Source organism: Xyrauchen texanus, chromosome 6 (genome assembly GCF_025860055.1).
Source record: "Xyrauchen texanus isolate HMW12.3.18 chromosome 6, RBS_HiC_50CHRs, whole genome shotgun sequence".
Classification (NCBI taxonomy): Eukaryota; Metazoa; Chordata; class Actinopteri; order Cypriniformes; family Catostomidae; genus Xyrauchen; species Xyrauchen texanus.
Genome location: NC_068281.1, coordinates 4006234 through 4032110, shown reverse-complemented (window position 1 = coordinate 4032110; position 25877 = coordinate 4006234). Strand labels below are relative to the sequence as shown.

Below are 25877 nucleotides of genomic sequence, written 5' to 3'. Positions count from 1 at the left end.
GAATAACATGAGGGTGAGTTTTCAATTAAGTGTGAAAAACTCTGTTAACGGGTGCAATATTTCATATTTAAATTAATTTATTCTAAATACTACCCAGAAATTCAGTGTATAATGGCTGAGGGCTTTAAGTAATTACATCTAACTGAATAAAGCACAATTTCATCATATCTATATGCTAAATTCAATATCTTCAACTCATCTTACCTAAACAAGACATGCTGATAACGTTCACTTACAGGAAGGAAAATTTGAAGTGCTAATTAACAAAACACATCTGACGTCATGGAACTGTGAACAGTATGAGAGACTGTGTGTGCGTGTGTGCGTGTGTGTGCGTGCGTGTGTGTGTGTGTGGTAACAATTACGAATCAAGACCTAGTAGGACCCCAGTACTGCATAGCCAGACTTTGACAATTTGCAAGAACTCTGGTTCACGTTTTTCAGTTTATATAGTGCAACAATTGGGTTCCAGAATTAAAAATCACATCCACGTTCTTGAAAGAGGATTGCTTTTAACAATAACATATATACAGATTTTAAGACAATTCCGAGCTGTCTCGGAGTATACCGTAATCTGATTGTTAAGCGATGACATGTGCTTCTGTAGAAGCCGCAAATCATCTGTGTTTTAAAATCTAATGTAAGTAAATAACCTCAGGAATTATTTAAATAACACCTTTGCCATATATAGTCATATAGGGTGGTTTCACATATAGTACAGTTCAGTTAAAGTGAACCAGAAAGGGAAGCAGTGCTTTTGGTGTTCACTGTGCAAGTGGACTTAAAAGAGGACCCAGTTTCATTTTTGGTCCTCTTTACATTAATGTGGTCTCAGACCCCTTACTTTTCACACCATAGCTCCTTAAGAACTCAGCCCCCATTGCTGCTAGGGCTGTCACGATTATGAAATTTGGCTGGCAATAATTTTTCATAAATAATTGCAATATAATGGTCTGCACTTATATAGTGCCTTTTTAACCTAATCTGGTTTCAAAGCGCTTTACAATGCGTCTCATTCACCCATTCACACACACACACACACACACACACACACACCACCAATGACGGCAGAGCAGCCATGCAAGGCTAGCCTGCCATTGGGAGCAACTTGGGGTTCAGTGTCTTGCCCAAGGGCACTTCAGCATGTGGAGTTGTGTGGGCCGGGAATCGAACCTCTAACCCTGCGATTAGTCGCCTACCCGCTCTACCACCTGAGCCACAGCCGCTGATTATTACAATAAGCAATTGCCATTACAACCCTGTGCACTCTAACTCCTGGAATTTGCATTAAGCCAGTCAATTTGGATTGGAACTTGCCATATCGAAAGAGCTTGTGCATTTTTTTGGTCGCAGTATGAATCAGGCAGTAGATGCGGAGACACTATGGACAGTCAATGGCTGTGTCATCTGATAATGTGTGTGTGATTACCTAGGGAAGCCGGAGCGTAGGTGAAGTCCGTCTACATTCTGGCTGATGAGGTATTTGAGGTATCCTGCTCTCTGGAGCTGCAGTAGAGCCATGTGAGTCAGACTGGGACGCGCCGCCTCAAACGTGGTGTTAAAGTGAGGTGCCTCTCCTCGCTCCTCCATTGTCCACACTCCATTAGGACCTCTGACCAACACACAGATCACAAACAAGCTTTTGTCACTTACATGTATGGAGGTTTGTGGAGTTCAAACATTAAAGGGTCATATAATATTTCCCTTGATATTTTGAAATACAGAGCTTGATCTACTATGAAAACATACTCTTCAGAACTCAAAACTCCTTTGCTAGTCCATAAAGTCTGCAAAAGCAGCTCATTCAGAAATCTTCATGGTTGTGTCTATAAACGTTTTTCTCAATATCACAAGCTCAGACTTTGACTCTATGCCAGGGGTGCTCAGTACATCGATGGCAAGACAAACACTGGTTAGCTGACTGTTAACAGGTCAAAAGGAAAAGAGTGTATATTCACAAATAATGATGATCTTAAAGATGATTTTTATTTCCTCATTTCGGCTGTCTAGTACAGTATGTTGTTAATATGAATCAAACGACAATAACAAGAGAATGTCCCAATGCCATTTTTCTTTTTTTAGAAAGAGTACGAGTACAGATACTTCCTTTCCAGTATGTGCCGTTATAATACCAGTAATTTCAATAGAATATCAATAGTTTATTTAAAATGTAATTATCAATATTGAGTCTAAACACATTCATTAAAACTTTAATCAAATGAAAATAGAAGAATGAATTTTTAACATAGTGTTGTATTATTTGTATGAAATGCAGTAGTCAAAAAAATCAAAAATACTGTGATTAACAGAGCATCAGTGACACGAGATATTGCTTAAGTATAATAAAATTGCCATTTATAATTATCATTAGTAGTAGTAGTAGTAGTCATATTACAGTACATATTTCTGTCATACTTTTTTCCCATTTAAACTGAACTTTTATTTTGGCAAGAGCTTTTATTTTGGAGTGAAGCCCTTTCCATTTCTGTATGTTTTTGACAGTATCTTCTCACTTCTAGAAAAGCAGGTTGCTTAGAGCAATGTGACTATTCAACCACAAAAGGCAACTATTTAATTAAATTAAAATGTAGTCTGTATGTGCCTCACACTACAAAGTGAATTAGCACTCTGCTCACTGTCATCTACTGTAAAAAGAGTGTGCAATGTGTGCTCATAACGGTGTTTACCGTTGACATATTCACAAGTGCACACACTTAATATTAGGTGTCTTTAAATACTACTAACTTTACATACAATACTATGGATTTACTGTGTAACTACATGTTGATCTGCAAAATTCTCACAAGAATCAAATTAGCTGCTGTTGAGGTACGGGTAGGTTTAGGGGTAGTGTTAGTGTTGGGTTAGGGGTTAGAGTTAGGCTTTATGATAAGTTTTGGGTTAGAGGCAAGGTTAAAAGTGTAACTTAAAATGTAATTAAACGCAAGTACTTTAAATGTAAGTACAATGCAAACAAAACATATGTACATAATAAGTGTATTGTATCAAATGCTTAAGTGCATATAGTTAAATACATCAAACACTTTTCTTTTTATCAGTTTTGCTTGTTTTCTTTGTATAGTTTTTTTTACCATTTTTATTTGTTTTATTGCCTGTAATTCATTTCTTAGTTTTTACTTTATTACTAACAGTTTGCTAAAATTGTTTAGTATTTTGTCACGACATCGAAATTGGTATGGAGAATTGTCAGATTGCTTTCATATGTAATCAAAATGGACATTATAACTTCAAAAAAAAAAAATCCAAATCGAACAGAGATCTTATGAATCAGAATCAAATCGAATTGGGAAATCTGTATTGATGCAAAGCCCTAGTTGTGACATCACAACAATAAACACATTAACACATGTCTGCCCACATTTACACAATAATGTCAAGATGAAATAGCGATCACAACTAATTTTCCTTCCATAATCTGACACATTTTTGCACTTCTAAAGCATTATCCTAAAATGGATTTTCAACAAGATGAAAATGTAGCACGAGAATAGATTGGATTGTGAAAAGTCTCTTTATTCCCAGTTTTTGGGGTTTTGTTGTTGCAAAAAACCTTGACTAACTTGAAGCGGACTTGAGAAGAAACACATTAATGAATCGACATCCCCACTACCCTTTCTCTCCTGTTTTCCCAATGTTATTCCATGAGTACTCCTGGCCGGAGCAGCTGGAATCTCAGGCAACAGCGATGGGGTTTCGCTTATCTCGGAGAGCAGCAGTAGGGAAGAGCACTTTTAAACGTATTGGACTGCAGATGGAGTTACAAAGAGGGAGGATCCATAAACATTGAGCCATTTACTCAAAAGGATTAAAGTTCACTTAAACAAGAGCGCTGTGGTCATGATTCTTGCTCTTCTGCACTCTGAAATATGCATTAACATATATATACCAAGTGTGCCGCACAAGCCCTCAAAAGTGAAGCCAAAACGTCTCGATCGCCCCCTGGTGACTGGTCCTAGTATAGGTCATAAACCCCGCCTCCCCATGTTATTCAACTGGACGTGAGATCAACTAAACAATTAAATTACACTTCACATATCTTTTTTCCAAAGATAGTTTCAGTCATTTATTGTCGTTTCTATCACGTTGATGTAATTTCAAGTGTTTGTTTTCAAAATACGTTTGTTTTTAGTTATTTGATGCTATAAAAACGGTGCTGTGACATCATGATTGACAGGTTCTCTGAGCGAAGTAGTCACTGAAGCACCAACAGACTTTTTTTCGGGATCTTCGAAGGACTGAGGAGATTGAAGCTTTAAATTTAATATCCAAATTTCTATAATTAATTATTTCACACCGTCATAAGTCAAAAGTCAAAAGTGCAGGGGCGTGTCCTTGCGCTTGATTCAGCGAGAGTGAGGGCGGGGCCTTGATTTCGCGGCTTTACTTCATGCTCACTACTGCGCAGGTCTGGTCCCGAAATCGCAACTGCGCAGACTCAAGTCTCAAGATGTCAGCGCCATATCGGGACACTGGCGGCTTCAGTTCTCACCAATGGAAAAGAGCGAAGGGGTGTCGTCCATCTTTTTTTTACAGTCTATGATATATACGCATGTGCAAACACTCTGAAATCCTGAAACTTATTTGCTTTTTCATGCTTTCCCAGTTACACAGCGATTTGTCCTGCCTGACTTATCAAACATTTCTGTGTTCTAAATCTGGAAAAGCTCTTATCAGGACTGTAGAAACCATAAATATGTCCTAGACTTGTCTAGCCAAATATCGGTCTTGTGCACATTGCACCTTCTTCTGGCTTAGTAGCACCCATTTAGAAAGGATGGGGCATCTGACTGGCATGTTTAAGATTTTGCAAAGTTAGACTAACAGATCTAGGTAATGCGATTATAGCTTAGCTTTGTCCAATGTATACATGTTAACTGAACCACAATTGGTGATAGAATTGAATTGAAGTCCTTATTCACTGAAAAACTTCTCCGCCACACCTCTCAAATCCCATTCATTTGTGTATATTCAAGTGTGCCGCACGAAGATGCATCTCACCACGTGTCTTGTATGGGGTCAGTATAGTACCAAAATGAATATGCTCTACCAGTTGAGCAACAGGAACTCGTTTTATCTTACGACATTAGGGTAGGAAAAATAAATGACATAATTTTCCAGTTTTGTGTTCTGCTATCTCTTATGTGTTACCTGTGCTTATGAAAGACAGGCAGAGCGAGTGAGAAAGATGGATGCCTATTTGTACCTATAGAAGCACCACCTTTGAAACGAGTCTGTCAATCAAGATTTGATTGCCAGGTGTGCTTATTAAATTTTCATATCTGGATTCTAGAACACAGGAGAAAAATGCACAAGTGCGCGCAGTCTCCCGAGCACTGCCTTCAATAACACATCAGATAAGCCGACAGAATGATGAAGAGGGAACATCCAGAATAATGGAAAACAAGCAGGGGGAAAGAACGAGAATAAAGGGAACAGGAGTCACTTAACATGACGTCAACACCATCAAAAAAAAAAACCTCTACACACAGTGTTGAACAGAATAGCTCACCCAATCCAAACCTGTATGACTTTCTTTCGTCTGTGGAACAAAAATGAAAAGTGGCTCGACTATTATATTCCAAGTCTTCTGAATCCATATGATAGCTTTGTGTGGGGAACAGATTGAAATTGAAGTCGTTATTCATTAGTTATCTTCTCCGGTGAGCTGTTAACCACTATGACTGGATCATTGAGTCACTGAGTAAAACTAAAGATTTGAATCAGTCCGATTCCTGAACGAAACATTTAGATTCGGTTCTGTGAACTGGATAAATTGATACATAAAAGAGCTGATTTAAAAGAATAGTTTCTTCTCCAATGAACTCATAATCATGCAAAAGGACAGCTAAGGGCAGTGAAAAATAATGTTCATATCAAACGTCATATGGACCTTTAATGTCACTTATATGATACTTTTGAGTCATTTTGGAGCTAGACACCCTCAGTCCTCATTCACTTTCATTATATGGAAAATAGTTGCTAGGATATTCTGCAACAGTTCACCTTTTGTTTTCTACTGAAAGGGAAAGTCACATGCATTGTAAATTAAGGCCTAATTTTCCTTTTTTGCAAGAACTAATCCTTTGACTAAAACTGACAAGCTAGCTGAAGGGGACATTCAAGTATATCCTCGAAATAATGTACGAAACATAATACTGTGTAGATTTAAATTTAAATGTATGCATTTGGCAGGTGCTTTTATCCAAAGTGACTTACAGTGCACTTATTACAGGGACAATCCCCCCGGAGCAACCTGGAGTTAAGTGCCTTGCTCAAGGACACAATGGTGGTGGCTGTGGGGCTCGAACCAGCAACATTCTGATTACCAGATTACCAGTTATGGTGCTTCGACCACTACACCACCACCACTCTAGATAGATTTATGTGTAGATAAAACATAAATTTGAAAGTAAACCCAAGTGAAATGAGTTCATCTGTGCTCAGTTGCATAGAAATGAGTTGAAAGTACACTCGCATATTCTCAGACTCTCATCATGAACTTCAATAAAATGAGATTGTCACACTTCAGAGAGCTCAATGCAGTCTACAACAGTCGCCATAGTGAAAAGTAGCACATCCTCTAAATACAAGTGTTTTTTTACCCACTTTAGTGCTTTTGTTTGGATGAATAAAGAGTAGTAGTAAAGTAGGACACGAAGCACTCTTTATGGAAAGATATCACTTAAACAAATATGAAAATGAGTGAAATCACACATAAACATGCATTTCATCCACATATGTATTGCATTCAGAAAATTAGGCTTATTTTTAGAACCAAAAACATTTTTGTATTGTGACATTGTTTTCGTATCAATTTAGCACATTTTCTTCTTCACAGATTCTCATTAACGCAATGCAAACAAAATATCATTCTCATTACTGTAAGGTAAAAAAAGATATATATTGAACGGTACATTCGTAAACAGATGTTATGGTAGTATTAGTTGTAATGAAATTAGACCCAATTAATGCATATGTATATTTTGATTTCATGGTGAGATTCACCTAAATGTGAACAAAATATACTGAAACAAAATTGCATGATAAAAAGTTGATAGCCTGACCCTCAAATAAACCTGAAAAAGATCCGGTCTTTGACTGATTTAGAAGTAGTTAGAGATAAGAAGTACTCAAAACCATTTTATGGAGCTAATCTTTAAATTGCCAACCAACCACCAGAAGGCATGAAGATCAATAATGTGATTAAACAAGCAGTCTTTATCTTAACATCATTCAGATCAATTACTGTATGTGGTGTGAAGTTGGGAAAAAAAAACAAGCAACACATTCTTTGTGATTTAATGCACTCAAAACTTATTTTAGCCTGTTTGTAAGATTTACGCATTTCAATTTTATAATGAAATTCCATCAAATTGAATTGCGAAATGTTTGACCATTTTTATATAAAAGATTACTTGATTCAAATTGATGGAATTTTTTTATTTATTTACTTTTTACTATTTAGTTCCGAATCAATGGCAACTGTATCGTTATTAATGTTTTCATTTGATTACATTTTTTCTTTCCCCCGCTTTTCTCCCCAATTTTGGAATGCCCAATTCCCAATGCGCTCCAAGTCCTCGTAGTGGCGTAGTGACTCGCCTCAATCTGGGTGGCGGAGGACGAATCTCAATTGCCTCCGTGTCTGAGACCGTCAATCCACGCATCTTATCACGTGGCTTGTTGAGGATTCACGCCATCCACCGCGGCATCCACGCACAACTCACCATGTGCCCCACCGAGAGCGACCCACATTGTTTTTTCACAAGTGCAACAGTGGGTGAAAGTCTTGGGTGCAGTTCTGAGCAACATAGAAGTCCACGACGAGGAGGTTACCCCATGTGACTCTGCCCTCCCTAGCAACCAGGCCAATTAGGTTGCTTAGGAGACTTGGCTGGAGTCACTCAGCACACCCTGGATTCGAACTTGTGAACTCCAGGGGTGGTAGTCAGCGTCAATACTTTGTATAAACATTTACATGTATGCCCTTGCTTACCTAAGCACCTTGCATGGTCATTAATAATTGAACTGATTAAGCCTGTTGACTGTTGATTGATCAATTTCAGCACTAATGGGGTCACTGCCTAAACACTGCCTAGCCCTGTAGCTAACGACAGACTTTTCCTTTTTTGGGGTGAACTATCCTCTTGTCCAATGTAAATCTTGAGTACGTAAGGAGGCAAGCTCACATCCTGCTATTGCTTTCACTGATGGGAGCATGGGTTTATGCCCCGAGCATGAGCGCCCTCTGTCATAATACAAATGAACTGCTAGAACAGTCAACAGTAGATAATCATTTCTGTGACCCCACAACAGATCACTCATCTATCTACATTCAAAGTATGATCTTGATTTCAAGCTTTATTCATGACTAATGAGGCAGTCTATGCTTTAAAGGAATATTCCTGATGCAATACCAGTTAAGCTCCTTAAAAAACAAAAACAATAAAAGGCAAAAATTGTGGGTAAAGTGAGGCACTTACAATGGAAGTGAATGGGGCCAATTGTTGGAGCATTTAAAAGGCAGAAATCTGAATTTTCTGTGCTGATGGCATTGTATCATGAAATCATTTAGATATGGTAAATGGCACTGAGAGTACAACACTGTGAAATATGCACATGCATCTCATCTTTAGCTGGTTTAATGTATCTGTCTCCCTATGTGAAGTGCGTATGGTACCTGAAATCTGGGATCCCCGTAGAAGTGCTGATTCCTGCTCCTGAATGCACCACCATGTACTGAGACTCCCTGATCCACTGGGCCAGAGTCTCTACTTTACTCTTCAACTCCTCTGAGCTATCAAACACCTGCATACACACACAGATGTGACTGTCAGACACAAGCATACACTGACAAACAGCACAGCTGCAGTCACATCTAGCCACTGTCACATAAACATTTTTATAGACAGTTTTAAATTATTGAGGCATCTTGTCATACTTAAACATATCTTAAAGGTCTACATTTATATAATCATCTCTGTTTAAACTTGTTCTGTAACTTATTTTATATCATGCTTTAATGATGGAGTTTCATAATCACAAATTCGTGTCTCTTCAACATTTTTTTATTTATATTTGGCACTTTTCAAATGCCTTTTATTAGGGATGCACCGATGTATCGGCCTATCAGCAAATACGATGTCATTCACCGATGGCAGTGGCCGATGTTTATCTGTTTATGTGTCTTTGTTATTTGTGGTCAACTTGGACAACAGTTGCCTACCCAGCTGCAGTTTCGGAGAAGATCCAACAGGTGGTACTATAACACCACCCAGAGCCACTGGCTAGACACGACTCTGACATGACGTAAGAGCGCTTAGAGTTTTCAAATAAGTGCAAGAAAATGTCGGTGGTGTGGGAGTATTTTACTTTCTGGTCTGTGATTTAGTGAAGAATTCTTCTGTATTCTAAAAAGGCTCTTGAAAAAGTTATTTTTGTTATTTGAAAGAAGGGTATATTAAACGTTGTTTCATAAATTTGTATGATTGAATTTGTGCTCATTCAAAGATAGTGTGATGCAGGGCTGAAAGACTTAAAAACAGCTCATTTATTTTTTATAATGAAGATTTCTTTGTTTCACTGGCACAAAAGGGGATTAATAAAAGCAAAAACAAAATAAAAAAAAAATCGGTATTGGCCAAATTGTTATTTTAAATAGTGGTGGTGGTGTAGTGGGCTAAAGCATTAAACTGTTAATCAGAAGGTCGCTGTTCGATCCCCACAGACACCACCATTGTGTCCTTGAGCAAGACACTTAACTCCAGGTTGCTCGGGGGGGATTGTCCCTGTAATAAGTGCACTGTAAGTCGCTTTGGATAAAAGCGTCTGCCAAATGCATAAATGTAAATATCGGTATCGGTCCAGAATTTCACAATCGGTGCATGTACCTTTTATGTATAGAGCTAATTGTTTTAGCCTTGTCCCAGACCCAAAATTTCAATATCAAACTGTGAAATATATAATATTGATACTGTTGAAAAATACTGATTATAACATGGTTGAAATTATTTCAATCAATGTTTCAAAAATTATGACTGCCATCATTTCCACCACACCAAAATAATAATTATAAATAATAATAATAAAATGCCCCTAATAATTTTTTTCTTCTTCAAAAGTCAGAAAAAAAAAGTGTCAGTTAAGCAAAGAGATCAAGGTAAATATCAAATGTGATTTGTGAGCAGAATATTTTTTATTGGCCATCATTTCCAATCAAGTTGTAATTTTTTCAAATTATGCAAAAAGTTTAAAAAATATTATTTAATTGTATGTATGTAAGATGCATTGAATATGAGCTATGAAATGAGATTTAGCAAAACAAATGAGTCTACAAAAATTTTATTTTAATAAGCATCATTTCCACCACACAAAACAGAATTTGAAATGCGCTGGAAATGACATTAGTGAGGATTTTCATGACTTTCAGAAAAAAAGAAAAAAAAAAAATGAAATAACTCGCCTGTGATGCATGTACATACACTGCTGGGCATCATTATCAGACAGATAATAATAATAATAATAATAATAATAAAGTAAATAAATAGAGAGGATGTGAAAACAAATTTGTTCTTTAAATTCACAAGACTGAAACATCCAATTATGGCTTTGCAATCTGATTGGTTGATCCGCAGATATAAACACACTTGTGACCGCACATTAATTGAATTGTATATTAATGCGCAGTGATGATTGGCAACCGTACACAACAGCTCACTAAATCCATAATTGTGATTACCGATTATTGAACACAGATGTCTTATATCGTGTTGTTGTTGGTACTGTTTTCCTCTTTAAAATCACTGTTAGTATCTGCAGATTTTAGCATGTAATATTTATCTTATACCAATATTATAATTTGCTTTACCATAATAGCAGCGAAAATTGCACAAATGAGGTACACATTTCTCTATTCCGTCTTAATCGTTATCCATATGCATTCACAGAAATGCATATGCATTTTTTTTTTATCTAATACACCAAAGATTACAATATGTTTATGATAAAGATAATTTATATGAAACTGAGCTATTTCCAACTAGCATGCTAACAGCAACAAATGTAAACATCACCTCAGGTAGTCCGCAGATACCTTTATCCGCATACGGAGAGAGTCCAGCGGCGTAATTCACCGACATGACCCACTTTCAGAATAAACGGTAAGTTAAAAATAGTCGTTAAAAGCAAAAGTCTGTTCCACCGTTCAGTCGGTGTTATGAGTTGCTCCGCCGGGTGACGTCATTGAGAATGTGCGTACTGCGTGCAGCTCTGTTGCGCACATGACGGATGACGTCAGGGATACTACGTGCAGGTTGCGGAAGTCAGGAAAGAGTTTGGCTATAGCTTTTCCCCACACAAAGTTGTCATTTGGAACAATGCTGACATAACTGTTAGAAATAAGTCCCTTTTCTTTTCTAGATGGTTTAACAATAACTTTATTTGCATTCTATATGTGTTTGATTTTATTTATGAATCTCCATAACTTTCCAGTCCCATCAAAGGAACATAATACCTTGATGAAAGCTATCCCAGCAGGTTTAACCCAATTAATAAAAAATTACAGTAAATAAGGTAAAGGTAACAGTATTTATCCGGCTCTCATTTTGTGGATTTGTTGAAGAAACGGCCTAAAAAAAAAAAAAAAAAAAAGATGTCAGGAAAGAGTTGACCAGATGTTTTGGAATTGTTTATTAGGCGTGCTGGGTGGGCTCTATATTGGCCCCTTGAAAATGGGCATGTAAGCACCATTTTCACCTACAGACACCAAAATGTGTACATATATAGTTCTCATAAAGCCAAACAACTTTTAATACTCATAGTCATGTGCTCCGCCCGACAGGAAGTTGGCCTTTTTGGATTTTCTGATAATCGCAGGCTCTGAACTCTTAAATTCTCCTCCTTGGGGATTCATGTGACTGCCACCAAATTTGTGCAACATCATGCCAAGACATTGTAGATGCTGAATTGCAAACATATTATTTTATATTTTGAACGGCGTCGCCATGGCACAGCAATAAATGTATGGTTAAAATGTGAAACCGGAAGTTCCTTGTATCTTTGTGCATTGTGTGATTTTATCAAGAACTTCAAGGAGAGAGGATCAACTGCCGTGAAGAAGGCTTCAGGACGTCCCAGAGTGTCCAGCAAGCCCCAGGACCGTGTCCTCTTGAGGAGTCCGCTACGGAATCGTGTCACCACCAGTGCAGAGCTCAATATTGGCAGCAGGTTGGTGTGAGTGCATCTGCACGCACAGTGAGGCGAAGACTTTTGGACAATGGCCTGGTGTCAAGAAGGGCAGACAAGAAGCTACTTCTCTCCAAGAAAAACATCAAGGACAGACTGAAATTCTGCAGGAAGTACAAGGATTGGACAGCAGAAAACTGGTGCAAAGTTATTTTATCTGATGGGACATCTGGAAAATCGATAGTCCGGAGAAGAAATGGTGAACGCCACCATGAGTCCTGTGTCGTGCCAACAGTGAAGCATCCTGAGACCATCCATGTATGGGGTTGCTTTTCATCCAAGGGAGTGGGCTCTCTCACAATCCTGCCCAAAAACACTGCCATGAATAAAGAATGGTATCAAAATGTCCTGCAAGAGCAATTTCTCACAACGATCCAGGAGCAATTTGCTTATGATCCGTGCATTTTCCAGCATGATGGAGCACCATGTCACAAGGCAAGAGTAATAATGAAGTGGCTCGGAGATCATTACATTGCCATTTTTGATCCGTGTCCAGGCAACTCCCCGTATCTTAATCCCATAGAGAACCTGTGGTCAATCCTCAAAAGGCGAGTGGACAAGCCAAAGCACTAATCAACTCCAAGCACTAATAAGGCAAGAATGGATCTCCATCAGTCGGGATTTGGCCAGAAGCTGATATCCAGCATGACAGAGCGAATTGCAGAGGTTACGAAGAACAAGGGTCAACACTGTAAATATGGACTCTGCTCATATATTAAATGTTTTTGACAATAAAAGCCTTTAAAACTTATGAAATGCGTATCATTGTTTTCCAGTATACCATAGAAACATGTGAAAAAATTATCTACAAATACTGAAGCAGCAAACTTGGGAAAACACAAAATGTATGTCACTGCCAATACTTTTGGCCACAGTTGTACACCGGCACCCAAAAGTTTGGAATAATGTACAGATTTTGCTTTTTCGGAAGGAAATTGATACTTTAATATACCAAAGTGTCATTCAACTGATCACAATGTATAGTCAGGACATTACTGATGTTAAGCAGCACCATCATCATTTAAAAAGTAATTTTTGATCAAATCTAGACAGACCCCATTTCCAGCAGCCATCACTCCAACACTTTTGAGTGATCATGCTAAATTGCTAATTATATCAAACACTGCTGAAAACTATTTGGTTCGTTAAATGAATCTTAATATTGTGTCTGTGTGTGTTTTTGTGTTGCCACAGTATACAATCTATCTATCATCTATCATCATCATCTAGTAGCCTACAGTTGACTCTAATCGTCGGCAGGTGACGCTACGGGGCCGCGCAAGTGAGTCGTGACCGCGCTTTTCTCTCTCTCTCTCATCTCCTCCTTCCCTCAGGTGCGGGGGGCGCGAGCGTAACATGTGTCGAATAGAAAGAGAGCATCACGTTTCCAGCTGAGCGCGTACTCTCTCTCCAGCGCGTGTGCGTGCGTGTGTGTGTTATTATTATTATCGCGCTCTCCGCTCCGCACGCAGAATGGCTAGATTCACCCAGACTGAAGCGAGAAGGCAACAGCAGCAGCATCCTCAGCCTGCCCACGCCAGCCTGCTCTTCACTACTGGACCGGGGGCGGTAACGAACCAAGCAGCGGCACCATTGCTCCTGATCCCGCACCAGCCCCAGTACGCGCACATCACCTTCCCCAAGCCCATGAACGGCACGGAGCCCATCCACTCCATCCACTCCGACAACGGCACCATGAAAGACCAGGATGCCATCAAGCTCTTCATAGGACAGATTCCGCGCAACCTGGAGGAGAAGGACCTCAAACCTCTTTTCGAACAGTTTGGAAAGATCCACGAATTGACTGTCCTTAAGGACCGCTATACCGGCATGCACAAAGGTAATGATGCGTTTCAATGAGTGTTTAGTGCTTTGGACACATGCATGCCACTTTTATAGTGTGCGTTAAAAGATACGGGATAAGCACGATTATTTAGTCTTCTGGTGCGCATGGCTATTTATTTGTTACGCACAGTGAGTAGTCTATTCATATCCTTCTATTTTAACTCATTGTGCTCCCTTCCACAATATGGGACCACAGTCAATGCAAAAGATGTATAATAATGCATGCTGTCAAATGTCATTCATTTGATGTTGACGGATGAAATTATTTTCACGTGCTTGTAGTGACATTATTGCATTTTCACCCTGTGCATTTGTTAACCTTTAAGATATGGTGTAGAAAAATAGAAAAAAACAAACAAAAAAAAAGCATAGTAATGTTATGAGAGTGTGTTGGCTGAACCTCGTTATTTATTAATTTTTTTGGAACATGATTTTCATTAGTGTATGCTGTCAGATGTCATTCAAACCTATCTGATGCTGACTATTTCTCATGCAAACAATGATGCATGCATTTAACATCCTGTGCATTTGGTTAACTCTATGCGTTATAAGATATGGTGTAGAATAAACAATGATGTTTGCAACCGTTTACTTACTGTAAACAGTGCGCGTGTCGTATTTTCACTCATCGTGCTGTCTCACAAAATATTGCACCACATTCAGTAGGGTATGATTGCGATTCATTTCTAGCAATGCATGCTGACATTTCTCATTCAATCCTCTTAGATATTGAAGGATGAAATCACATCTGTTTTACAGTAGCATGGTCTATTTCTTATGCAATAGGCTGATGCGTTGTGTTTTTGAGGTTGTGTTCACCCTGTGTACAGTGTCATGACAATACAAATGATGCTGGATGTATTGTAATCACTCCCACATGTGCATCATCTCGTATTTTTGTGTGCGCTCTCTCGCAGAAGTAGGGCAGCCCCGCGCCGCGCGCAGACGATGCATATTAAGAGCTCCCAGATCGAGGCATGCGCACCTGTTTACTAAATGATATGATCCATTAAAACATTTGAGCATTGAGGTGTCTCTCCGTCATTGCAAAACATGAACCTCATATTACGCATTTAAATATGCATTCAAAGAAATCGCGAACCCTCAATGCAATAAGCCAAAATATTCCAAGTCTCTTGTTTTTGAGCATTTGATTTACGAAGTTGCATCCAAATGTGTGCACCACTGGGCATTGTGCTTTAAAATGTTCATAGTGGTGTGACATGGATGCACATAATGGCATTTGCAAAACAAAGAAATTGTAATTGCGCATATATTGCTCTTTTATACCTCAGAAGTCTCGTTTAATCTCATTTTAGTATCAAGATGTTTGTTTAAGATATTTATCATACAGTTCCTCATGATAAATAAAAACAGACACAACCCAAATTTTTTAATCGTGGGAGAATTTAATAAGAAATGTTGTAGTTCGTGCTGATATAGAATTTAGATAGCAGACTTTGGTATTTTGGCAAATGTGAGCATGCGGTGTAAGACATTGTTGTGATTTTCTCAGGAGGCTTGAGCAAAAGTCTCCATTTACTCTCCATTTAATCATCACTGTCGAGTAAAGAACTGAGATTTTTTTATTTTCTTTACTGTGGAGACCAAAACCGAATAGGCCTGCATTTTTATTAAGCTTAGAATGGTGTGAAAGCATGTATGCCATATTCCTCGATTTCCCTTTAGTCTCAGTCAGATCACCTCACATGACTTGAGCTCTAATTAAAGATGAGAGCAATGCTGGAGGGATTTAATACATTTCATATGCATTTAAAACAGGCTGTCCTCTATTGCTCTTGTACACAAAATCCACTTGATTCCAGACTAAGTTTGCTATAATCATTGAATTTTTAAGCTAAGAAATGTGATTCATGCAAAAGATCTTGTTAAATAAATAAATAAATATTTTACACAAAAATACAATTCTGACATCATTTGCTCATTAGCCCCACCCATGTGCTTTTTCATACAACAACAGTTCATAGTGATCATGGTTGTTAAGCTCCCAGATGGACCAAAAGTTATATAGCACAATTATACAGTAAATCATACAGACTGATCTCACAGTGAAATCGAAAACAGTAGGTTGAATTTTCTTTAGCTAAAATCAGATTGTGCTTTCCGATACGAAACACTGCCTCCAGTGAACAAAGCGGTAAGTGTTGTTGGGTGTATATGTGAGCTCCATTTTATGGGTGTTATGTCCACAGGGGGGGTGCCAAAAGCAAGTTGTTTTGAGCTTTACAGGCTGTAAAACTGTGAAAAAGAATGCGTATTTTATAAACTGTACCCCCCAAACCAAACCCCAAACCTAAACCTAACAAATGTAATGTTATAGGGAAAAATGCAACCTCAGAATCACATTAGTGAATGATTATACAAATGCAGTTATGTTGATTCAGGAATTTAAATTTTGAGTGAATTATCCCTTTAAAAGAACTTGGAAAAACCAATGTAAAGCAACCTACTCCTCTGTGTGCCCCTCCCTTTCTTTTGCTCAAAATATTCCCTTTTTCTGTCACGCTTGGAGGCACACACATGCTCACACACACACACAGACGCACACACACACACGCTCTGCACAAATGAGTAATGGTTTATGCCCATAGGAGGGTGAGAGAGGGAGGATGAATCAGCATTGGAGGCCTGTCACACATACACACACACACACACACACACACACACACACACACACACACACACACACACACACACACACACACACACACACACACACACACACACACTGTTGACTGCTGTGTCAGTGGGGGCGTTATCAGTACAATGCTGTTAGATTATCATTTGCATTGACAGTAAATTATTTGCAAAGAAACATTGTTTATGAGTGTGAGAGACGTGCCACAATAGGCTATGAGGGTAAAATCAATTGAAAACAGCATAACTACACATTTCAGTAGCTTTGTTCAAAAACCTAGTGAGCTGCATATGTAGGCAGCATTTTAAAGGGATAGTTCACCCAAAAATGAAAATTCTCTCATTTACTCAACCTCATGCCATCCCAGATGTGTATGACTTTTGTTTTGTCAGTGGAACACAAACAAAGATTTTAGAAGGATATTTCATCTCTGTAGGTCCATACAATGCAAGTGGATGGGTGTCAACATTTTTAAGCTCCAAAATCCATCTAAAGGGAGCATATCATTAATCTGTAAGACTCCAATGGTTAAACCTGTATTTTTAGAAGTGGTATAATAGGTGTGGGTGAGAAACAGGTCAACATTTATGTCATTTTTGAAATAAATTCTCCTCCCTGGCCAGAAGGGGGCGATATGCAAGGAGAATGTGAATCACCAAAAACAGGAGAAGAATGCGAAAGTGCAGGAAAAAAAGACCTAAATATTGATCTGTTTCTCACCCACACGTATTATATTGCTTCTGAAGACATGGATTAAACCACTGGAGTCGTCTGGATTGCTTTTATGTTGCCCTTCTGTGGATTTTGATGCTTAAAAATGTTGGCACCCATTCACTTGCATTGTATGGACCTACAAAGCTGAAATATTCTTCTAAAAATCTTTGTTTGTGCTCAGCATATGAAAGAAAGTCACATGCATCTGGGATGTCATGAGGGTGAGTAAATTATGAGAGAATCGTCATTTATGGGTGAACTATTCCTTTAAGGCATCATAGACCTGATGCAACTAATTCAAAGACTGTTTCAAAGAGTAAAAAAGCCATTTGTGTGTTAATATTTGTGTGTGTTGTGTATTTTTATGCTAATTTGAGTATCATATTGTTTGATTTAACAACATGCTAAAGCCAAACTCTCCAGAGCGCAACAGTGCCCGCCCACTTTTTATAGCCATCTTGGTTTTAGTAATAGTTTTCCCAATCATGTTTTCCATAGGGATTTCTTGAAATCCTTCATTAAAGAGTTCTGAGCCATGAACCAAAGCAACCATCTCTGAGGTGAATCACAACATTACAAACTTTGATTTGAAGAAAAAAAAAGTATTTAAAAATCAGACAAAAAGACAAAGACCCAATACTGTGTACTTAACGTCTTTTATAAGGGAATGAACTACAGTCCCATGAAGCATTGCGAAGAACGTAATTGAATTAAAAACAAAGGCAAAATACAAAGCTATTGATTTAAAGCTGGTGATTATTATAAGCATAGAAGTGTAAGCATGGAGTGGTGGTGGCGTAGTGGGCTAAAGCACATAACTGTTAATCAGAAGGTCGCTGGTTCAATCCCCACAGCCACCACCATTGTGTCCTTGAGTAAGACACTTAACTCCAGGTTGATCTGGGGGGATTGTCCCTTTAATAAGTGCACTGTAAGTCGCTTTGGATAAAAGCGTCTGCCAAATGCATAAATGTAAATGTAAAATAAACAATATATTTGTAAATGTAAATATATATATATATATATAAGTTTTTGGAGAGTGTAGGGAGCTGGCCTCGATTGCGTCATTAACAGTGCGTCATGAAAGTGGGCGATCGCTGCAGAGTTCTTTTGGCACGCTTTGTTTGCTGCTATTTTCTGATTAGTGGATTGTTTGTCTTTAGCATCATGGTTAGTGTAGACCTTCACCAGAAATTCCATTATTAAATGCAATATTTAAAAAATATATATATGTTGAAAAACGTGGATTGATGCATTCAACCAAAGCATTAACAACCCAGGAGCTTACTGTAGGTCTGTCTTTCAAGATTTATTAGTTATCATTTAAAATCAATTCCCCTATGGAGAAAATGAATGGGATTTTTACTTCCGGAACCAGACTGTTGAGCTCTATTGGAATCAGTTATTAGTGTGCTAGTGTGGTGTTGTGTGGATTTGTTATATATGAAGAGAGTTTAAAATCAATCACTTAGGAGGTTCCGTTTTAGTTATGATGCTGCCTTTGAAGGTATTTTCTCATGCAGACATTATATATCAAAGCAGCTCAAAAGTATTTGAAACAGAGCAGAAATGTGTGTGTGTGTGTGGGTGTGTGAATATGCTCGTGCATCGTTTAGATATACAACGTAAACATTAATCATCACACGCAGCGTGTTTACAGGTTGCATGTTCACACGCAGATGTTTAATCAGTGATGTCAATGAATGCCTGTGCATGTGCGTAAAAGCTTGTTACTTGAACTAACTTCTGTCAATATGAAATATGATATAGGAAATATTGGTGTTTGGTGGTGGGTTGGAGAATCATCCTGATTTGTTTCAATCCTAAAGCTCATTAAGGCTAAAGCCATTTTGACAAAATGAAGTCAGGGAAATGTGTAGTTAAAAACACATGCATAATTGCCAATAGAGTCATTTAATTCAAAAATTAATCTCTGTGGCTGTATTTTAGGGTGTCCAAAAACTCTTGGCTTCCGGCGTTTTGTGTTGGCCGAGATTTATTTTTCGGGAGAAAATGAAACTAATACAATAGAGAGATTTCAATATAATTTATCCACCATGGCCTGGTTATGAAGTGGTTTGGGTGAAATGGAGAAGATAAAAGTTGTTTTGTTGGGGCTGCAGAAACCTTTTTCTTTTTCACTCTCACCCTGTTGCCCCATCTCTGTATCATATTCTTTTCTTTCTTGTGTTATCAAAAGTGGATTTTAATGGAAAATGATAAGGAGAAAATAATTGTCTTCTGCTGCCAAGCTTGATACAACACAGATATACTGTAACGTGCATGGAATAACGCACCAAACGTGCTCTCACATTCAAATGCTTTTCACAAAAGTAACAGTGAGTATCTGGTGTGGCCACCTACCGCATGAAGTACTGCAGTGCATCTCCTCCTCATGGACTCCACCAGAGTTGCCAGTTCTTGCTGTGAGATGTTTCCCCACATTTCCACCAAGGCACTTGCAAGTTCCTAGACATTTCTGGGGGGAATGGCCCTAACCCTCACCCGCCGATCCAACAGGTCCCAGATGTGCTCAATGGGATTGAGATCCGGGCTCTACGCTGGTGGTAGAACACTGACTTTCCTGTCTTGCAGGAAATCACGCACAGAACGAGCAGTATGGCGGGTGGCATTGTCATGCTGGAGGGTCATGTCAGGATGAGCCTACAGGAAGGGTACCATATTAGGGAGGAGGATGTCTTCCCTGTAATGCACAGCGTTGAGATCGCCTGCAATGACAACAAGCTCAGTCCGATGATGCTGTGACACACCACCCCAGACCATGACGGACCCTCCACCTCCAAATCGATCCCACTCCAGAGAACAGGCCTCGGTGTAAAGCTCATTCCTTTGACGATAAACGTGAGTCCGACCATCACCCCTGGTGAGACACAACCACGACTCGTCAGTGAAGAGCACTTTTTGCCAGTCCTGTCTGGTCCAGCAAAGGTGGGTTTGTGCCCATAGGTAACATTGTTGCCGGTGATGTCGGGTAAGGACCTGCCTTACAACAGGCCTACAAGCCCTCAGTCCAGCCTCTCTCAGTCTATTCCAGACAGTCTGAGCACTGATGGAGGGATTGTGCGTTCCTGGTGTAACACGGGAAGTTGTTGTTGCCATCCTGCACCTGTCCCGCAGGTGTGATATTCGGATGTACCGATCCTGTGCAGGTGTTGTTACACGTGTTCTGCCACCGTGATGACGATCAGCTGTCCTTCCTGTCTCCCTGTAGTGCTGTCTTAGGCATCTCACAGTACAGACAATGCAATTTATTGCCCTGGCCACATCTGCAGTCCTCATGCCTCCATGCAGCATGACTAAGGCACGTTCACGCAGATGAGCAGGGACCTTGGGCATATTTCTTTTGGTGTTTTTCAGAGTCAGTAGAAAAGTCTCTTTAGTGTCCTAAGGATTTATAACTGTGACATTAATTGCCTACCATCTGTAAGCTGTTAGTGTCTTAACGACCGTTCCACAGGAGCATGTTCAATAATTGTTTATGGTTCTTTGAACAAGCATGGAAAACATTGTTCAAACCCTTTAAAATAAAGATCTGTAAAGTTATTTGAATTTTTACACAACTATCTTTAAAATACAGTGTCCTGAAAAGGGGACATTTATTTTTTTGTTGAGTTTATTTGGCTCTGCATATTAAGTATTTTAAGACAGTAAAAGTTTATACATTATCTATATGCTCTATACATACATTAGCTTTAAATTAGGCCTGTGTGTAATTCCCTGCTGTATAGAGCCAAACATTCTATTCTTTTTGTAAAAGTTGTGGTAGTGTTATATTGTCCATGTACCGAGTCACAACTTTTCTGACGATTATTTGATTACATAAAAGACAATTGGTTTGCATACGGTTGTATGATTAGTTATACATAAGGTGGTCTATGCACTCTTGACTCATAGCTTTGCTCAGAGGGTTAATTTGGATCCATCTGAATGTGACTGGTTTAATTAGGGTTTACTGCTCCAACAATGGCAATCATTACAAATAAATTATACTGGAGCTGTGAAATTACTGTTTTCAGAACAATGGACGAATTCAAAAGGCTGGGCTGTTCTAGGTTGTTCCAATCTGCATTAATATTCCTTTAAATTTGTTTTATTTTTCTGATCTTTGAAAGCATATCTGGGAAATGCAATCGAGTATAATACAGAATAGTATTAATTTAATCATGTCCTAATCTTCTGGAAAGTCTGATATGGAGATGCATTTGAAAGACAGAGGCTGGATAGAAAGAAATAGAAGACTTAACATGGATTAAATTACATTTTAATTAATCTCAAAGGCAGCTGATCAGGCATGGCACTTGAAATGCACATCCTGTTTGCGGCCATCTTTGCACATGTGCACTCATGAATTTTTTTTGCATAACCATCCAAACCCTGACCCCTTGTATTGTGCAAAATAGCATAAAATAAGCTAGTTTCTAACTAAAGCTAGCTAGCTTCTCTCAGTTCCACAAACATACTGTATATTTACAAGGCCTAAATAGGCTACTGCAGCTAACTAGCCAAACTCCGACGCTTTGAATTTTGCATGGTAACATAGGTTAGCTAGTTACAAATTAACATCAGTTAGCTGGCTGCACTCAATTCCAGATTTATTTTTTTTTTTTACAGGGGCTAACTGCTGAAGCTAACTTGACAAAACCTTTGTATTGTTGCTAGCATAGGTTAGCTAGCTAACTAACTAACTAACTAACTGGCTTACCGTAGCTAGTTAGCTGCACTCTTCCAGAAACATGTTTTTGTAGGGCCTAACTGATAAATGTAATGCAGGCTAACATAGGTTATCTAGCTACAAACTAATTTTCTCTGTCAACTGCGCTCAGATCCAGAATTTTTTTTAAGGTAACTAGCCAATCCCTGACATCTTGTAATTAGCAGGCAAGCATATATTAGATAGCTACTAGCTAACACTAGCTAGCTAGCTGCACAGTAACATGTTTTGTTTTTTTGCAGGGTGTAACTGCTGAAGTTAATTAGCAAAATTTTGACCCCTTGGATTTTGCAGGCTAGCTAACTAACTAACTAACTAACTTAGTAACATTAGCTAGTTAGCTGCACTAAGCTAACTGAGCTACAGTAACTAGCCAAACTCTGACCCCATGAAATTTGCAAACTAACCTATGTTAGTTGCGTAATACCAGCTGCTTGCAGTGTTAGCTAGCTAGCTACCTTCATAACGTTGAAGCTGCTTGGTTTTCAGTGTTACAGGAACACAGAATATATTATATATATATTTTTTAAATACTATTAAAGTGAATGGTGACTGAGGCTTACGTTCTGCTCAACATCTCCTTTTGTGTTTCACAAAAGAAATAAAGTCATACGGAACAACATGTGGGAGAATTTTCATTTTAGGGGGAGCTATCGCTTTAAAGTCTTGTTTACTGCAGGTTGAGACAACAGTTTCCGCCAACATTTACTGTACATTTCACCCTAGAGAGAGCGATCACAATGACAGACATGATTGATTGTCTGATCATGGCGATTTTAAATCATTGCTAGTGTTGTTATTCTGAGGTTACAAGGTCAGGGCAGCCAAACCACTAGTTTCTCCTGGGTCATAACCTAGCGCGGAAAAGAGATTTCTGAGCTGCGTTGTTTGACAGAAATACACTGAAATGAAAGAGATTTGATTGATTTGTTTGATCAATAGCAAGACCCTGAACCCTTTCTCCAAACCAGAGCTTCAGGGCATCTGTGTGACCCTTGTGAGGTGTCTGACACTCGATCAAAGGGCCCCTCGGACGCTGTGAGGAAATAATGTTGTTCATGTTGTTCTTACTTCTGGGGAACACAAAAGGAGATGTTAGGAATGTTGCCATTCTGCATAACATCTCTTTTTGTGTTTGACTGAAGAAATAAAATCAAATTGGTTTGTAACAACATGAGGGTGAGTAAATGATGACAGAATTGTCATTATTGTGTGAACTATCCCTTTAAAGCCAAAGGCAGATTTGACTGACTCAGCCGCTAGTAAAGAGACATGAGAGAGTAAAGATGATGTAAATGACAGCGAGTGAAGGACTGTAATCTGAAGGAAACAGCTTTGATGTTTGACTTTGATGTCACCGTGCTCTATTACTGATTACAGCCATAAACATCTTCATAAACACACGAGAACATCTGAAGGGGTGTGTTTCTGTAATACAAATGCAGGGATCTCCTAAACTCCTCACACACGTGCTCTTGACGTGCACATCCAATGTTGTTGTTTCCACCTTCGTCTCCTGATGTTTATTTATATTGTCTTACCCTTTTTCTGTGACAGCAATGGCTCAATGTTGCCACCTTGTGGACCCAATGATTAGTGCAAATAATTCCAGATGCATTCTGTGCGTTCAGAGTACACGCGGCTAGAAAAATTGGTCAGCACACGCTCAGTGCTCGAGCACTCTGCTAATGACAAAAATTCAGCGTCTCTGTCTGACCAAAGTATTTTTTGGGGCTTAACAGTTCCATTAACGATTCTTTTTCTACATTTGAGGAAATTGCCATATGAACAGCCAGTCAGTAACTGCACTGCCTGATTGAACCCTACAAGCCTTAGGTGCAATAGACATAACACAGTAACAGACAGTTCTTATTTCATTTTGAGTTGAAGATGATGAAAGTAAAGTACAGTATACAGCGAGTGTTTTTGATTCACTAAAAAGAACCCACCTATAAGGGTAATTCGCTAGGGAATCGGACTACACTGGTCACGCTGTGCTTCATGATGTTGATTCAAAAGAACCGGCTTGTAAGAGTCATTCATTCGGAAATCGGACTATACTGGTCGTGCTGTGTGAGTGTCTGTTTCATGATATTGATTCAAAAGAGCCGGCTTGTAAGAGTCATTCATTCGGAAATCGGACTATACTGGTCGTGCTGTGTGAGTGTCTGTTTCATGATATTGATTCAAAAGAGCTGGCTTGTAAGAGTCATTCATTCGGAAATCGGACTATACTGGTCGTGCTGTGTGAGTGTCTGTTTCATGATATTGATTCAAAAGAGCCGGCTTGTAAGAGTCATTCATTCGGAAATCGGACTACACTGGTCGTGCTGTGTGAGTGTCTGTTTCATGATATTGATTCAAAAGAGCCGGCTTGTATGAGTCATTCATTCGGAAATCGGACTATACTGGTCTCGCTGTGTGAGTGTCTGTTTCATGATATTGATTCAAAAGAGCCGGCTTGTAAGAGTCATTCATTAGGAAATCGGACTACACTTACAAGCTGGCTCTTTTGAATCAACATCATGAAACAGACACTCACACAGCGCAACCAGAGTCATACATTCGGAAATCGGACTAAACTGGTCACGCTGTGTGAGTGTCTGTTTCATGATGTTGATTAAAAAGAACTGGCTTGTAAGAGTCATTCATTCAGGTATCAGACTACACTGGTTACGCTGTACTGTGTGTTTTTTACTGTTGATTCAAAAGAACCGGCTTGTAAGAGTCATTCATTCGGAAATCGGACTACACTGGTCGTGCTGTCTGAGTGTCTGTTTCATGATATTGATTCAAAAGAGCCGGCTTGTAAGAGTCATTCATTCAGAAATCGGACTACACTGGTCGTGCTGTGTGAGTGTCTGTTTCATGATATTGAGCCGGCTTGTAAGAGTCATTCATTAGGAAATCGGACTATACTGGTCGTGCTGTGTGAGTGTCTGTTTCATGATATTGATTCAAAAGAGCCGGCTTGTAAGAGTCATTCATTCGGAAATCGGACTATACTGGTCGTGCTGTGTGAGTGTCTGTTTCATGATATTGATTCAAAAGAGCCGGCTTGTAAGAGTCATTCATTCGAAATCGGACTATACTGGTCGTGCTGTGTGAGTGTCTGTTTCATGATATTGATTCAAAAGAGCCGGCTTGTAAGAGTCATTCATTCGGAAATCGGACTATACTGGTCGTGCTGTGTGAGTGTCTGTTTCATGATATTGATTCAAAAGAGCCGGCTTGTAAGAGTCATTCATTCGGAAATCGGACTATACTGGTCTCGCTGTGTGAGTGTCTGTTTCATGATATTGATTCAAAAGAGCCGGCTTGTAAGAGTCATTCATTCGGAAATCGGACTATACTGGTCGTGCTGTGTGAGTGTCTGTTTCATGATATTGATTCAAAAGAGCCGGCTTGTAAGAGTCATTCATTCGGAAATCGGACTATACTGGTCGTGCTGTGTGAGTGTCTGTTTCATGATATTGATTCAAAAGAGCCGGCTTGTAAGAGTCATTCATTCGGAAATCGGACTACACTGGTCGTGCTGTCTGAGTGTCTGTTTCATGATATTGATTCAAAAGAGCCGGCTTGTAAGAGTCATTCATTCGGAAATCGGACTATACTGGTCGTGCTGTCTGAGTGTCTGTTTCATGATATTGATTCAAAAGAGCC

The 25877-nt window shown here is 39.0% G+C and overlaps 2 protein-coding genes across 3 annotated transcripts in view; one reads left to right on the top strand and one right to left on the bottom strand.

Moving 5' to 3' along the window:
* sirt6 (sirtuin 6) overlaps nucleotides 1–11254 on the bottom strand; it is a 30144-nt gene extending 18890 nt beyond the window's left edge. Inside the window, exons 1-3 of one of the 2 annotated variants that reach the window (XM_052127726.1) lie at nucleotides 11114–11254; nucleotides 8702–8829; nucleotides 1430–1612 (exon numbers count right to left, since the gene is read on the bottom strand). In XM_052127726.1, the coding sequence (XP_051983686.1) occupies nucleotides 1430–1612; nucleotides 8702–8829; nucleotides 11114–11125 (323 nt within the window). In that variant the 5' untranslated portion in view covers nucleotides 11126–11254. Of the gene's footprint in view, nucleotides 1–1429; nucleotides 1613–8701; nucleotides 8830–11093 lie in introns of both variants that reach the window. The other variant, XM_052127725.1, reaches the window with a different exon arrangement.
* A 2457-nt stretch (nucleotides 11255–13711) lies between these two features.
* LOC127644522 (CUGBP Elav-like family member 5) overlaps nucleotides 13712–25877 on the top strand; it is a 194840-nt gene continuing 182674 nt past the window's right edge. The window contains exon 1 of the mRNA XM_052127717.1: nucleotides 13712–14104. Coding sequence (XP_051983677.1) covers nucleotides 13738–14104 — 367 coding nt within the window. The 5' untranslated portion in view covers nucleotides 13712–13737. The remainder of the gene's footprint in view (nucleotides 14105–25877) is intronic.